At 34.9% G+C, this 13651-nt stretch overlaps 1 protein-coding gene across 1 annotated transcript in view; it reads left to right on the forward strand.

Moving 5' to 3' along the window:
* The window catches only part of LOC131074660 (GTPase-activating protein GYP1), a 107318-nt gene that overhangs the window by 65367 nt on the left and 28300 nt on the right, over positions 1–13651 (forward strand). The window contains exon 7 of the mRNA XM_058011325.1: positions 2339–2610. Within this exon, the coding sequence (XP_057867308.1) occupies positions 2339–2610 (272 nt within the window). The remainder of the gene's footprint in view (positions 1–2338; positions 2611–13651) is intronic.

Below are 13651 nucleotides of genomic sequence, written 5' to 3' on the forward strand. Positions count from 1 at the left end.
ATATTTTAAGAAATTATATATTTTCAAATGTTCGATAAATTTGCCGATTTATTCCCGATTCCCGATTTTAAAAAAATTTTCAGCCAAAAGATTTATTGCCGATTAAGAGTTTTTCATCTTTGTTTTATATTTTGCACCAAATGGAGGGAAAAGTAAATGAAATTAAAGGGAAATTAAATGAGATGAAGCCAAATGCAAATTAAATATTATATAAAAGGCTTTTGAAAAGGGATTTCATTCATTATTGAAGAGATCATTTACTTGTGCTTTTGATGTGGGAGAAATTCACAAGGGTTTCGGTCATCTTCAGCCATTGAGAACAAAAACTCTCATTGGACTTTGCAATTTTAGGCTGTGCAATACCAGCTGATATTATTGCTTGAGAGTGCTTCATTTAGGAGTCCATTTGGAGCTTACAGGTGAAGAATCAACATAGGGTTTGAAGCAATTTGAAGGTATATCTATTGCAGACCTAAGTTTTTATCATTGGCAGCCATTATAGATCAGATTCCAAGCTTTTTATTGCTGCTACAGTACCCGTGAACAGTGACGCTACAGTACCCATGAACAGTAGTTGCTACAGTACCATCCTCTTGGCATGTGGGGTTTATATCAAGCAATGGTTAAAGTTTGTCAAGTGCAGATTGCATACTTGTTGGAGAATGTTTACTGAGGACTTTAATTACTGGTTTACGCTTCCAGAATTTGCTGTTATAACATTTTCAGACCTGCAGTCATTGACATTGAAATTCGGGTATGAAAGTATTGCATGCCAACTATTTGTAATAATGCCCATGCATTTTCAATCATTGTAACGAGTATAAAACGCTGCAATTAAAGAGTTTGGAGCTACATGTGATTTGTTTGTTAAAATACTTCCTTGCTGTAGGTGTTTATTTGCATAGGTAGGTTGCTTGCCAAGTATTTGCATTAATGTCCCTTGGCTGTAGGTGCACATCAGCGATCTTATTGCATTATATATACCTTGTATTACATCCTAAATTCATTTGTCATTTGCATACCTTCATTTGAGTCCATTGAATGCATATTATCATTATCTTCATTGAAAATATTAAAAAGAATCACCAATCAGCAAGTTGAGATTTTGCAAGGCAAGTGTTTGACAAAATTCCTAAGGGTAGAAATCAGAGATTTAAGGGAAAAATTAGCAAGGGACACTACATGAGTCTTCAAGAGTAACTCAGTCATGTTTTCATGTTCACTTTTGTTAGTTAACTCTCTATTGACAGGTTGACACTCAAGTGTCTAGAGGTGTGTGCTTAAGAGTCTTATTACACTTTTTCTTCTAATTCCTCATTGACACTTTAACATTGACATTTGACCTTCGAGGGGTGCATTTGGCGAATTGAGAGCAATTTTTGTCTATCTTGAAATTGACACTTTGACACAAAAGTCCTAGGTGCATGTGTAATGGTCTTGACACACTTTTGATATATTTTCACTTTCACATTTAAGTGGCTAGGAGCATCTGCGAGGTTCAAATTGTCAGCGGTTTAGTCTATTTTGATGTTGAGTTTTGCCACTTAGTGAAAAAACATGTTCTGTTCACTTAAGCCATTTTCACATTCTATTTTGTTGTTGACATTAAAAATTCATTCACAATTTCCACTTGAGTAGGTTTTCGACTTAAAGTTCAAAATATGATTTTTCCCCTTCTTGGCATGCACCTAGATACCTAGGAGACATTTTGAGTGTTTTTGACTTCCAAGTATGACATTTTCTTTTTTTGGCATGCTCAGGACCACTTCTACATTGTTTCCCTACTTGAAATTCTCATAAAGTTATATCTCCTTTGTCAAGATATGTCTTGCAAACCTTGATAATCTTTCATATACTTTAGAATGCGCTTGGCATTACTTCATTGTTGCATATTCTGTATTCACTTTGCTTAATGCACTGGATAACTTCTTTTGTTAGCCCTCCAAAGCTGTTAGCTAGAAATGATGATGACAACATTAACAACCATTGAGAACAATGTCTCAAGCTTGACTTACAAATGAGAAATGCCAAGGTGTTGGCTTACTACTTGACACATTACAAAAAATCTTGTATGGGTACAACATTCTTGAAATTAACTTTTGACTTCCATTATGTTATTCAGCCTTCATTTGATTAACTTCTGTATCGTTAACGAATATTTGTGAAAAAACACTATAGCTGTCCTTAAAATTTTCTTCTTTTTTTCCACTTTGTGAGTATATAAAGTCACTTCTTGTAGTTGTGCCTATTTGCAAAGAAAATATAAAACACTATGGAGCAATATCTGTGTGCATGTATAGGTGGATATGACTTCTTAATTTTTAATTGAAATTTTCAGGGCTATTCGCCATCCTGCAAGTGGATATGTCCAAGGAATCAATGATCTGGCTACACCCTTTTTGGTGGTATTTTTATCAGAATACTTAGAAGGAAGTATGGAAAACTGGGTGATGTCAGACTTATCTCGAGAAAGTATGTTAAATGTTGAGGCAGATTGTTACTGGTGTCTTTGCAAACTCCTGGATGGCATTCAAGACCATTATACATTTGCTCAACCGGGAATTCAACGTCTTGTTTTCAAGCTGAAGGAGTTGGTGCGACGAATTGATGGTACCCATTGGCCCCTTTTTTTCATTTATTTCCAGGCACACTTGTATTTGTAGATGATGCATTCATACCCACATATCCTAAAAGGTGCACGGTAAGAATGTGAAAAACTGAAATTTATTCTATCATTTTCTCTTTGATGATTCAATTGCAAAACATGTTTGTGCAGACTGGCATGCAAGTTAATTCCTGCAGGCTTGCCTATCTTGATATTTCATTGTAGCAGTAATCTTTACTTAAGAGATGTATGTTTTATTTAATCTATCCATATGCATGTTCAATGCTTTGTTTATTATTGTCTTGCAGTAGATACAGAGAGAAGAAATTTCTTTGCCCTGGGTACGAATTCAATCATTGAAACTTAACACCTTGAACAGGGGAATGTTGCCATTGCGTGTGTAGTTTTAGTGGCAAGGATTGTAAAAGACCATGCTGTAGAGGAATGACGATATTGTATTTATGGTTCATTTTAGTGGCAAGGATTGTAAAAAGACGTTTCATATCATGGCATATGACAAATAAATATTTTGAGGAAGGAGTTTGAATGTAGATGTACCCTACTCAGTCACTTACCTTTGGGTAGGTGTTCTTGCTAAATGCTAGGTTGAGGAAGGGCTTATGGCCATTGCCAAATCAATTATTAGTATCTTACTTATGCCATCGTTTTTCATTGCCATTGTTTTATAGAAAATCAGGTTCTATAGTTCATGATATTGCCTGACTCTGCCATATCCTTCCTATGCACTCCTAAAACATGGGTTGGCCTTTAGAGTTTCCCTCCAAAGTGGGAGTAGCGACACCCCAAGATGCTAGGGAACAAGCACAAAAACTGAAATGGAGTTAGGAAGTATTTTTTTATGCAAACCCCGTAGAAACAAAATGGAGTGGAAAGATGTTTAACAATGACTTGAAAAATTAAAAGGTATATAAATACAAACAAAAATTTCACACTTATCAAATTTTAATGCTTAAAATTTTAAAAAAATGTACAAAGCATTAAAAACATAGCATTCCTGTACCAAGGTTACCAAATCAGAAATGTTAAATTAAATTAAAGTATATAAATATAAGCAAAATATGGTATATATTATTTTTATACATAAAAGTTCAAAACAATAAAAATGACACAGTTTTCTAATCATAGGGCTCACAAATAAGAAAGCTGTTCTCACAAATCTTGTTGCAGCAGTAGCATGAGTTATTTTGTAGCAGTGAGAACGGGTGCTTCTTAGCAGTGATTCTCTCTTAGGCTTAATTGATAACATTTGTCTCTTGTCAACTGCACGGTTAATTGTTTTTTTGAGTTGAATGTTTTAGTTTTTGTCATGGTTCGTTCTTTGAGTTTGCTTGAGAATTTGGTTATGAGGTGGGGGGAGTAGGATAGGAGTGAGGTGGATTGGGGGCGTGGTAGTGAGAGGATAAGTAAAGAAGGGGGCTTAGATTAAACCACTAGCATAACAAGGGGTCACCTGTCTTTCATTATAGGATTTTATCAAACCTCACAGGTAAAGTTGAGAAAAATGGCTAAAGTACCAACATCCATGAGGTGATAAGGTTTTGAAATTTTTTGTCTTTGACAAAGGAGCACATCGTTCTTAGGTGGCCCTATCAATTATGAGTTTCAGAGAGATACTATTATATTTACAAGGATTTAGGAGTTTCCCTATCTACTTTTAAAAAAATATCAACTAAGGATACGTGGTCATTTAACTTTAGGGGATTGTCACTTAAAAATATTGACCCTTGTAGTGGATTCTTAGGGGTCCTAAGGAGATACCTCCTTAAGGATCCTAGGGTAATTTTGAGGAAAGAGGTGATCATTATTTCCTGAGGATAGATATGGGTAAAGGGTCTGAAACTTCTGGATGAAATTTACAAATGCAATTGATTCCAGAAAACTTGAATAGTATTGCCAGATCAAAGAATAATTTTAAGTGGGTGTAGGTGAAATGGATAAAAATTATTGCCGAGGACTTAAATCAGTGCGTGAAGATATTGTTGGGTTTCATGTTTGAATGCTTTAACTTTTGGTGGAGAAGGTAATGATCACTCAATAAAAGTAGTTGCCAGTGCATAGGTAGGCAATTACCAATGTTGTAATGCTGAGCCTTATATCTTGAAACAATAGTTTAGGAATTTTATTACTGGCATCATATTAGAGAAGCATGCCTAGATTGTTGCTGAAGCTAAAATCTTGATGTAATTTAGATCATTACTGGAGGTCTGTGGTTAATTGGTGGCAACTTTCCATTTGTCTTTTCGCCTTTTGGCTAACACAAAAGAAGTAGTGTCTATTTGTTTTATTTTATCCTTTCACTAAGTAGTAGGGTAGAGTGCTCAAACCTTGTATTAATTTCCTCTTAGTCCAGATAAAGGGTATGTTTCTATCTTCAACAGGTCAAAATCATCCTCAGGTCTGGGAGCTGGTAGGATGATGTTTCACTTTTAATTGATACACAAAGAAATTCTATGAATGGCCACAAATGGCCAAAGTAGGTCAGTTGGATATAAAACTAAAAGGTGTTAACGAGAGCTAGTCAAGAGAGCAGGAACTTGAACAAGTAGAAATAAGGTATCTATAACTAAAAGTAGGAAGTAGTAGAATTAACTAAGCGTAAGGGAATAAGTCACACCCCCTTATATAAAAATCCTAGATAAATTAATTAAATCACAATGATAAACAAATATGACCAAGGATAATGAGCTGGGATTGATACTGAAATTAAATGTGGAATTTAAATGAATTAAGTAAAATAATTTGCTAGATTTCAGAGATGGGGAAATTATGTTGAAGATGTTGAGAATCATTTTGTCCTTATGTTGGAATTTTAGGGCTTGACTAGATGTCTGCCTTGGAATCTGAAACCTGATTGTGCTCTGTTGTAGTTTATATTCACACGTATGGATGTGAACTCGATGTGTGCAAAAGTAAACTAGTGTGTAGACCTGAACCTATACATGCACTGGCTGAAATCTAGCTCAAAGCATCTGTTTGCCTTGATCTTTTGATGTTTGAATACTGGTAAGGAATTGATGGTGTTTACAAAACCTTTAGGGAATCCATTGAAGTTGCAAGGGTTATACTCTTTTTAGTCATACTCCGTAGAGGTTGATTCAATGGTTTTGGAATAATGATCGAAGACAAGAACTAAACATGCAAGGGTGCCTATGATATATTCTTTGATAGTATAATTAGATTCCTCAATGATGTGCAAGTCATTTAGGTATTGTGAGATGATTTGAAATGACATAATGAATGTCTATAAATACAACAATATAGCATGCATATCAACACAACTATCACTAGAGCAGCTCCCAATGGCCAGTGCAAGGGTGTTGGCAAGACTTAATTTGAATTTAAATTTTTAAATTTTAAAGTTCCAATTTACAGTAGTTTAATGACTTGGGTCAATTCCATAGTCATGGATGCGATCCAAGATGAGAAATTTTTGGGAATGAGTGATGATGGAATTGTTGGCATGAGACACTGCATCGATGATCAGATGTTGTCATTGATGGCAACTGGCAACTGGTGAGTCAGATATCCAATCCGCAGTTCATGATTCCTTCATTCCGAAAGATTGATTGAGGTCCAGTAAGGTTCGGTAAGAAGATCCATGTATCCGACAAAGTGTGCAGTTTAGTGGTCAGCGGATTATTTTGGTTGAGTATTTTGCCTCGCGGACTTGGAAGATGTATTGTGGATATGCAATTCACCTTATTCCAAGTTTGTGACCTCAGGTGTTAAGTTTGGTGTTGGTTAGAAGGTCCGGTAGATCGTTTTTCTGGTATGACAGTGTTTTGATGTAGTAGTGTGTGAAGGTTTGTTATGCGGATCGTGCTGAGTGATTTTGATGATTGTTTGTGTGTGTTTGTGGTCGATGAGCTGACATATGGGAAGCGTGTGGACATCTTATTTTGGTCCGCCTAGTTGTCTTTGGATCGGATTGAGCCGACTTGGGTTACACGTTTCATGTTGCGTGTTATGCGGTTTAAGGCCGACATGGAATTGATCTAATTTGATGGTGTAGATATATTAGTTCAATTGATATGATCATTTGGGATGTTGTTCGTGTTAGAGGAAGCATGTATAAGCAATTGTGCATAGTTTCACTTGCATGGTTGAGAGATTTGTGCTCCGGTATGTAATAGAGTAGAACAGAACAGAGTAGTGTGTTAGAACAGTGGCAGAAGACTATTTGTGCTTAATCGAAATTGCCTTTTGGCATTTGTAGATGCTATCCATCAGTTCATTTAATTAGTTATTATTTGTAATCTTTTGTAAGTTAGTGAGCCTTCCTCCGAGGGTTGTAGCCCTCTCTATTGTATTCGAGCAGTGAGCTCTAGGCAGTGTGCCTGAATGCATGTGCATTCCCCCTTGTAATATTACTATACTCCTGATCACAATATTATAATATTGTGGGTTTCAATCCCACTGTGGTTTTTCCCTTAACCGGGTTTCCATGTAAAAATCTTGGTGTTATGCTGTTGTTGGTCTTGGCTTTGAGTTTCTGCATTTACTTTACTTCATTTGCATAAAGTGGTTGTATGATCAGGTTATTTAAAGTTTATTTTGCTAAACACTGATTCACCCCCCCTGTTGGTGTTGGAAATAAGTCACACCCGGACCGACGATGAACTGGTCCAAGAGGGGCCAGTAGCTCAGTGGTAGAGCACTCCAATAGCGTATGGAAGGTCCTAGGTTCGAGTCCTAGCTGGTCCATGTCTCAACATGGTATCAGAGCCAGGTCTAGGCTAGGAGTCCCAAGCACACGAGAGGTGTGGCTTAAGGGGGGGTGTTGGTGTTGGAAATAAGCCACACCTAGACCGACAATGGACTGGTGCACAAGTTTTACATGGAAACCCAGGATGGAAAAAACCACGGTGAGAATGCTGCTAGGATCTACTGTCCTAATCCAACCTCACGTATAATTCAAAGGGCACCAACCCTAAGGAGTCACCAAACCCCTGTCTTAAGAGCACCGACTCTTCCTGATTTGAGCACCCACTCAATATTCAAAAAGCACCAACTTTAAGAATATAAAAATTACAATTCTTTTTAGACCAAATTACATTTCATGAGTATCACAAGCATTTTATGAGTATCATCTATCTAATTCACACAAACCCTTCAATATTGGATAGATAAAGATATGTGGTATCGTAAGTTTTTTTGTTACCTTGATCGGCCTGTAATAAAGTATTCTTTTCATTGTGCCATTTCTATATCTGTTTCTAACTTGAGTGATCGAAATTGTGTGTTCCATATTGGTAACAATGTTCAACTGTTATTTTGCATTGAATATATATTCAGAGCAACTGGTATTCATGTGCAAAAGCCAAAATACATACATACATCCATCGAAATTGTGTGTTCCATATCAGTAACAATGTTCAACTATTATTTTGCATTGAATAAATATTTAGAGCAACTGGTATTCATGTGCAAAAGCCAAAGTACATACATACATACATATATATATATATCCAATTGCTCCTTTGATACAACAATAAGTATACATTTATCTAATCTAATTTGATCAAAGTATTCATTAGAAACACAAGATATGCTATTTGTTATCTTGTAACTATATAGTCATAATAGCACCTCTTTTACCCTGACAACATTCTCCCTCTTTGTCATTGATGGCAAAACTCCAACCCGTAAAAGCAACATTAATCTATAATCGGTATCGTTGAATCTAAATCCAATCATATACATTTATCTAATCTAAAACAATTAGAAACTCCCCCTTTCAACAACAAACAAAGTATCTGCAAAACAAATCATCTGCAATTTCTCCCCCTTTGACATCAATGACAAAGGGCTAGAGACAACAAAGAACACAATATACTCCCCCTAAGTAGATGCTTGTTCTTAAAATGAATCAGAGAGAAGGAGAAGCTAAAACCCTAAGCTTTTGTCTATGCCGAAACCAACTTTCTTCAACTTGCCCAAACAAACAATGTTTACTTGCTACCTCTCGAAGATCGTAGACATTGCCTTCTATTCTTTTTCCATCAGCGATCAACCTTCCTGTTTTAACCATTTTGATTTCACACCAATGAGCATTAAATATTACAAAATACCCATTGTCTCACATTTGACTGACACAACAAATTATACTTCAAACCCTCAACATACCAAACATTATGTGTTTTAAGAGTATCATTAATACTTAAGGAACCTTTACCACGATTTTGTACTCATGGTCTATTATCAAACTTTATTGTACCACCGTTCCAGTCAGTAGTAGTAAACTTACTTATATCATTTGTCATGAGATTCAAGCAACCACTGTCCAAAGATTTTGTTTCTTTGCATGCAACGCAGTCTGAACAATCATGGATTTCTTCTCCTTTCTTTTCCACACCTTTTTGCTCCTTTATTCATGAATTTGCTTTTTGTCTTGTTCTTTTCTGCAAAACTCATATGACAATTTCTTGCAATATGACCAACATTTTGACAATAAAAAACAAATCATACTGAAGTCTTTCAAGGAGTCAAAAGGATATGGACTGACAAAACCGATGTTCCTTCTTGGTACAACTCTACAATCAGCTGCTTTATGACCAAAGTAATTACAAAGATTACAATAACCATAAAAAGAATAAAACTTGTTTGTTGTCATTCTTCTTGTAGGAGGATGCCACTGTGTATACCTTTTCTGCCTTTGAACCTTTACAAATCCATCATTATTTTTCCTTTCATTGAAAGAATTACTCGAACTTTGGCCTTTTTCAAAACCCAAACCAAATTTACCATTGTCTAACCTCTGTTTGGCTACTATTTCGTCTAAGAAGTCAGAACTCTTTTCAAACTTAACTATTTTATTAGACACAATCTTCAATTGTTTAAGTTCAGTCTTCAAAGTTACTACTTCACATTGCAACTTTAAACAATTTTCAGATTTCAACATAAGTTTTGAATTAATTACCTCTTCTCAGCTTTTACCTTCTTCAGTCATCAATCTGTAGATTGATGATCATTTGGTTTCCCTCTTCAAGTACCTTCTTTTGTTGAGAGTTCTCTTTCTTCATATCTCATGATTTCTTCTAAGGCACATAGTAGTTCTTCTTCAAGATCTATTTCACCTTCTTCAACATCATATTCATTACTCTGATATGGTGAACCAATTGCCATGAACAATACTTCACTGTCAGATTCATCACTATCCTTTGAGCTTGAACTTTCTTCTTTAATGCACAATTTTTTTTTTTTTTGAGAAATTTCATTGTTTGTAAGAAGATTGGCTTTTATCTTTCTTTTTGAAGCCTTCCTCATTGTTTTGAACATCTTTGGCATAGGGACACTTAGTAGCAAAGTGCCCAATCTTCCCACAGTTGAAGCATTTGAAAGGTAGCTTCCCTTTGTATTTTCCAAAGCCCTTTTTGATTTTCTTTACAAGTTCTAATAGATCTTCATCCATTTCACTGTCTGACTCTGAACTTTCTTCCTTTGCCTTTTTTGTTGCTTTAAAAGCAGCCTCTCTCTTAGTAAATTCTTCACCAACCATCCTCATTTCGTAAGCTGTAAGGATGCCAAGTAAATCATCAACTGTAATCTTGCTAAGATCCCTTGCTTCTTCTATGGCAGAATTTTTTGCATTATACTTAGAAGGTAAAGATCTTAAAACCTTCTAGACAACCATAGAGTCTTTCATTTTTTCTCCAATACCCTTTATTGCATTTACTATCTCATCAAGTCTCAAGAGATAGTCTGCAATTTGTTTTTCTTCTTTCATCTTCAATCCTTCAAACTTAGCCTTATAAGTTTGTAATTTAGCTTGCTTCACTTTGTCATCTCCTTCGTAGATGCTTTTTAATTTGTCCCAAATGGCCTTAGCTGTCTAACAATGCATCACCTTAACAAATTGAATATTAGACAAACCACAAAGAATTGCATTGTTAGCCTTAGCATAATTTTCATAATTTCTCTTTTCAGTAGGATTAGTTAAAGAATGTGATGGCATTATATAACCATTAACAATAAACATCCAAACATCAAACCCTAAAGAAGACAAATAGCTTCCCATCCTTATACCCAAAAATGCATAGTTGGTACCATCAAATAAAGGTGCCTTATTAGAAGACCCTTCCAAACTAGCCATGTGTTCTATTAACCAAGATCTACTTAGACTGACTAAGTCTTATCAAGCACTAGGCTTTGGTACCAATCGTAGAACACAATTCTACTACTGAGAGGAGGGATGGGGGGTGGAGGGGGGGGCAGGGTTGAATCAGTAGTAGATATGAACTTTTGATCCTTAACAAATTAAATCTTTAATGAGCTTTATTTCAATCTGAAAACTGAAAGAAGTGAAACTGAAACCAGAAAGATGCAGTCACACAATAAAAACAATGCACAGGATTTACATGGAAACCTAGGATGGGAAAAAATACGGTGAGAAATGCTGCTGCTGTCCTAATCCAGCCTCACGTATAATTCAATTACAATGTTTAAGGGCACCAATCCTAAGGAGTCACCAAACCCGTCTTAAGAGCACCAACTTTTCCTGATTTGGGCACCCACTCAATATTCAAAAAGCACCAACTTTAAGAATATACAAATTACAATTCTTTTCAGACGAAATTACATTTTATGAGTATCACAATTATTTTCATAAACACATTTACTAAAAATAATGCTCTCTTTTATTTACTGTAATATCTGCATGAAAGTAATCAAATGAATATCACTGCTAAACCTCTTTCAAAACCAATATTCATGAAACTTACAGCCCTGATGTATTTTTCCTTCACTGATTCTATTCACAACTTGTTCACAGCGTTGACAAATATTTCCAGTGTTTCTTAGAACTTTCCTTCATTGGTCTGATATCCTCTTCAGACAATACAGATACAACTGTATTCTTTACAACTGCTGAATGTTAATTCAAATCAGAATAATGCCTATTTTCATTTCACATCACACTCCTTTCTATTGAGTTTTCTCACACATATTCAGATCTGCAAATATGAATCATACACCATAGAAAGTTGTTTATTTCACTGCATACAATATCAACATTTAATCACCACCTCCACACCATCAAACTCAAGTCTCATATATATAACACCTTTCTCAATCAGTGATGTGGTTGAGAGAAGATGCCGGTTACAAGTGTCTTATAAGATGGTTATAAATTAGTTATACCTTCCACGTAAAGCTCTCAATGGCCTTGGTCTATAAAGAATCGTATAGTGCCAATAAAGTTATAGATCATCTTTCAAAGGATCACCATCGTATGGTAGGAACGACATCCTCACATTATAGCAAAATCTCTTCATGGAGCCATTCATCAAAACGATCCCTTGTCTTGCAAGTTTAGACTGAAGGAGGTGTTCACGTCAGTAAAGAAATTTGAGGCCACAATGCATATGATCAAGAATACAGACTCTGCTGTGTTTTCACAACTATCAGAAATTACTGATAATGATCATCGATCTGGTTCACACAAACCCTTCAATGCTGAATAGATAAAGATATCTGGTATTGTAATTTTTTTTTGTTACCTTGATCGACTTGTAATGAAGTACCTGATTCTTTTCATTGTGCCGTTTCTGTGTTGGTTTCTAAACTGAGTGATCGAAACTGTGTGTGCCATACTGGTAACAATGTTCAATGTCATGTCCCCTCCTTGATCTTTATATCTATCCTAATAAAGTAACTATTATTAATTAATATAATAATTACCAACGAATTATTAAATTAATAATATTATAAACATAATTTACATATTATGTTTGTTACTATTATTATTATTTATTTATGAATTTATTATTTTATTCTTATTATTATTTACTATTTACATGAAACATAATTTATTATCTATTTATTAGTAATATTAAATTCATAATATAAACATAATTTATTATTTATTTATTAGTAATATTAAATTAATAATATTATGAATAGACAATCGATCACAATTGAAAGCAACGCTGTGTAAATGACAAGAGATTAAGACGTTAAATATAGTAAGACAGCAATCGGGAGGAAGTTCTGGTGTGGCATCCATAACCTCAGAATCGTATACACATTAGCAAATAAACACCCGATAGTATCACAGCATATGAAGGACCGATAAGGAAGGTGTTCATCAAATGTATTGCAGATTGATAGAGCCAAGACTATCATAAGAGAACAATTAGGAGGGAAGAACGAATTTAATATGGATTACAATATATAAGAAAGATGGGATTGTAGCTATAATTGTGGCCATCATTCATCAATGAAATCATATAGAACAAGCTACAGATATCCTAACATAATCACGATCCTAAGAGAGGACACAAACTGCATTAGTAATGATTGGTGGGTTACAAGTAAATGCTAATCATGATTAATTATTAGCAAGAGTTATGAGAAAGGGAATGTATTCACCATGCCTCTTATCGTGACCTATTAAAGGTGCAATGCCTATTTAAGGAGGGGGATTAATAATAAAAAGAGAGAGGCTTATGTTAAGGCAGCAATTAACAAAAGGCAGCGATTAGGATAACAACAGTTGTTCATGAAGAGACATGATTAAGGGAAGGGTATGTCCATTCCCAAGAAGAGATACAACTATTCCGTCCATAAGGCATTTAAAAGGATGAATATAAATGATTCAAGGGGGAGACGGATGACATATGAGATATTAATATCCAGCAGGATTGATCAGTTCAGATCAGAACTGTTATTAAGTTACAGGCAGTAACATCTTGTTCTTGGTGGCATTCATGGGATGTGCTTAATATGTATTTCTACTTTATGAAGTCCGATAATGTTTCTATGCAGAATTTAATATTAAGGAAAATATTAACATAGAGTGCAATATATTTGATAAGGATATAAGTATCATGACAGTGGCAGACCAGATCTGACATGTGTCAGATCTGTCTGCCAATACCAGCCCCTAAACATATTACCAATTAGGATTGTTTTAAATGGTAGTAGTATTAGTAGATTATATAAAAGGATACTAGCAAATCCATAAATAATTAGTAATATTATTTAATTCGTTTGTTTATATATATATATATATACACTCAATCAGAA

The sequence above is a fragment of the Cryptomeria japonica genome, chromosome 4 (assembly GCF_030272615.1).
Source record: "Cryptomeria japonica chromosome 4, Sugi_1.0, whole genome shotgun sequence".
NCBI classification, from domain to species: domain Eukaryota; kingdom Viridiplantae; phylum Streptophyta; class Pinopsida; order Cupressales; family Cupressaceae; genus Cryptomeria; species Cryptomeria japonica.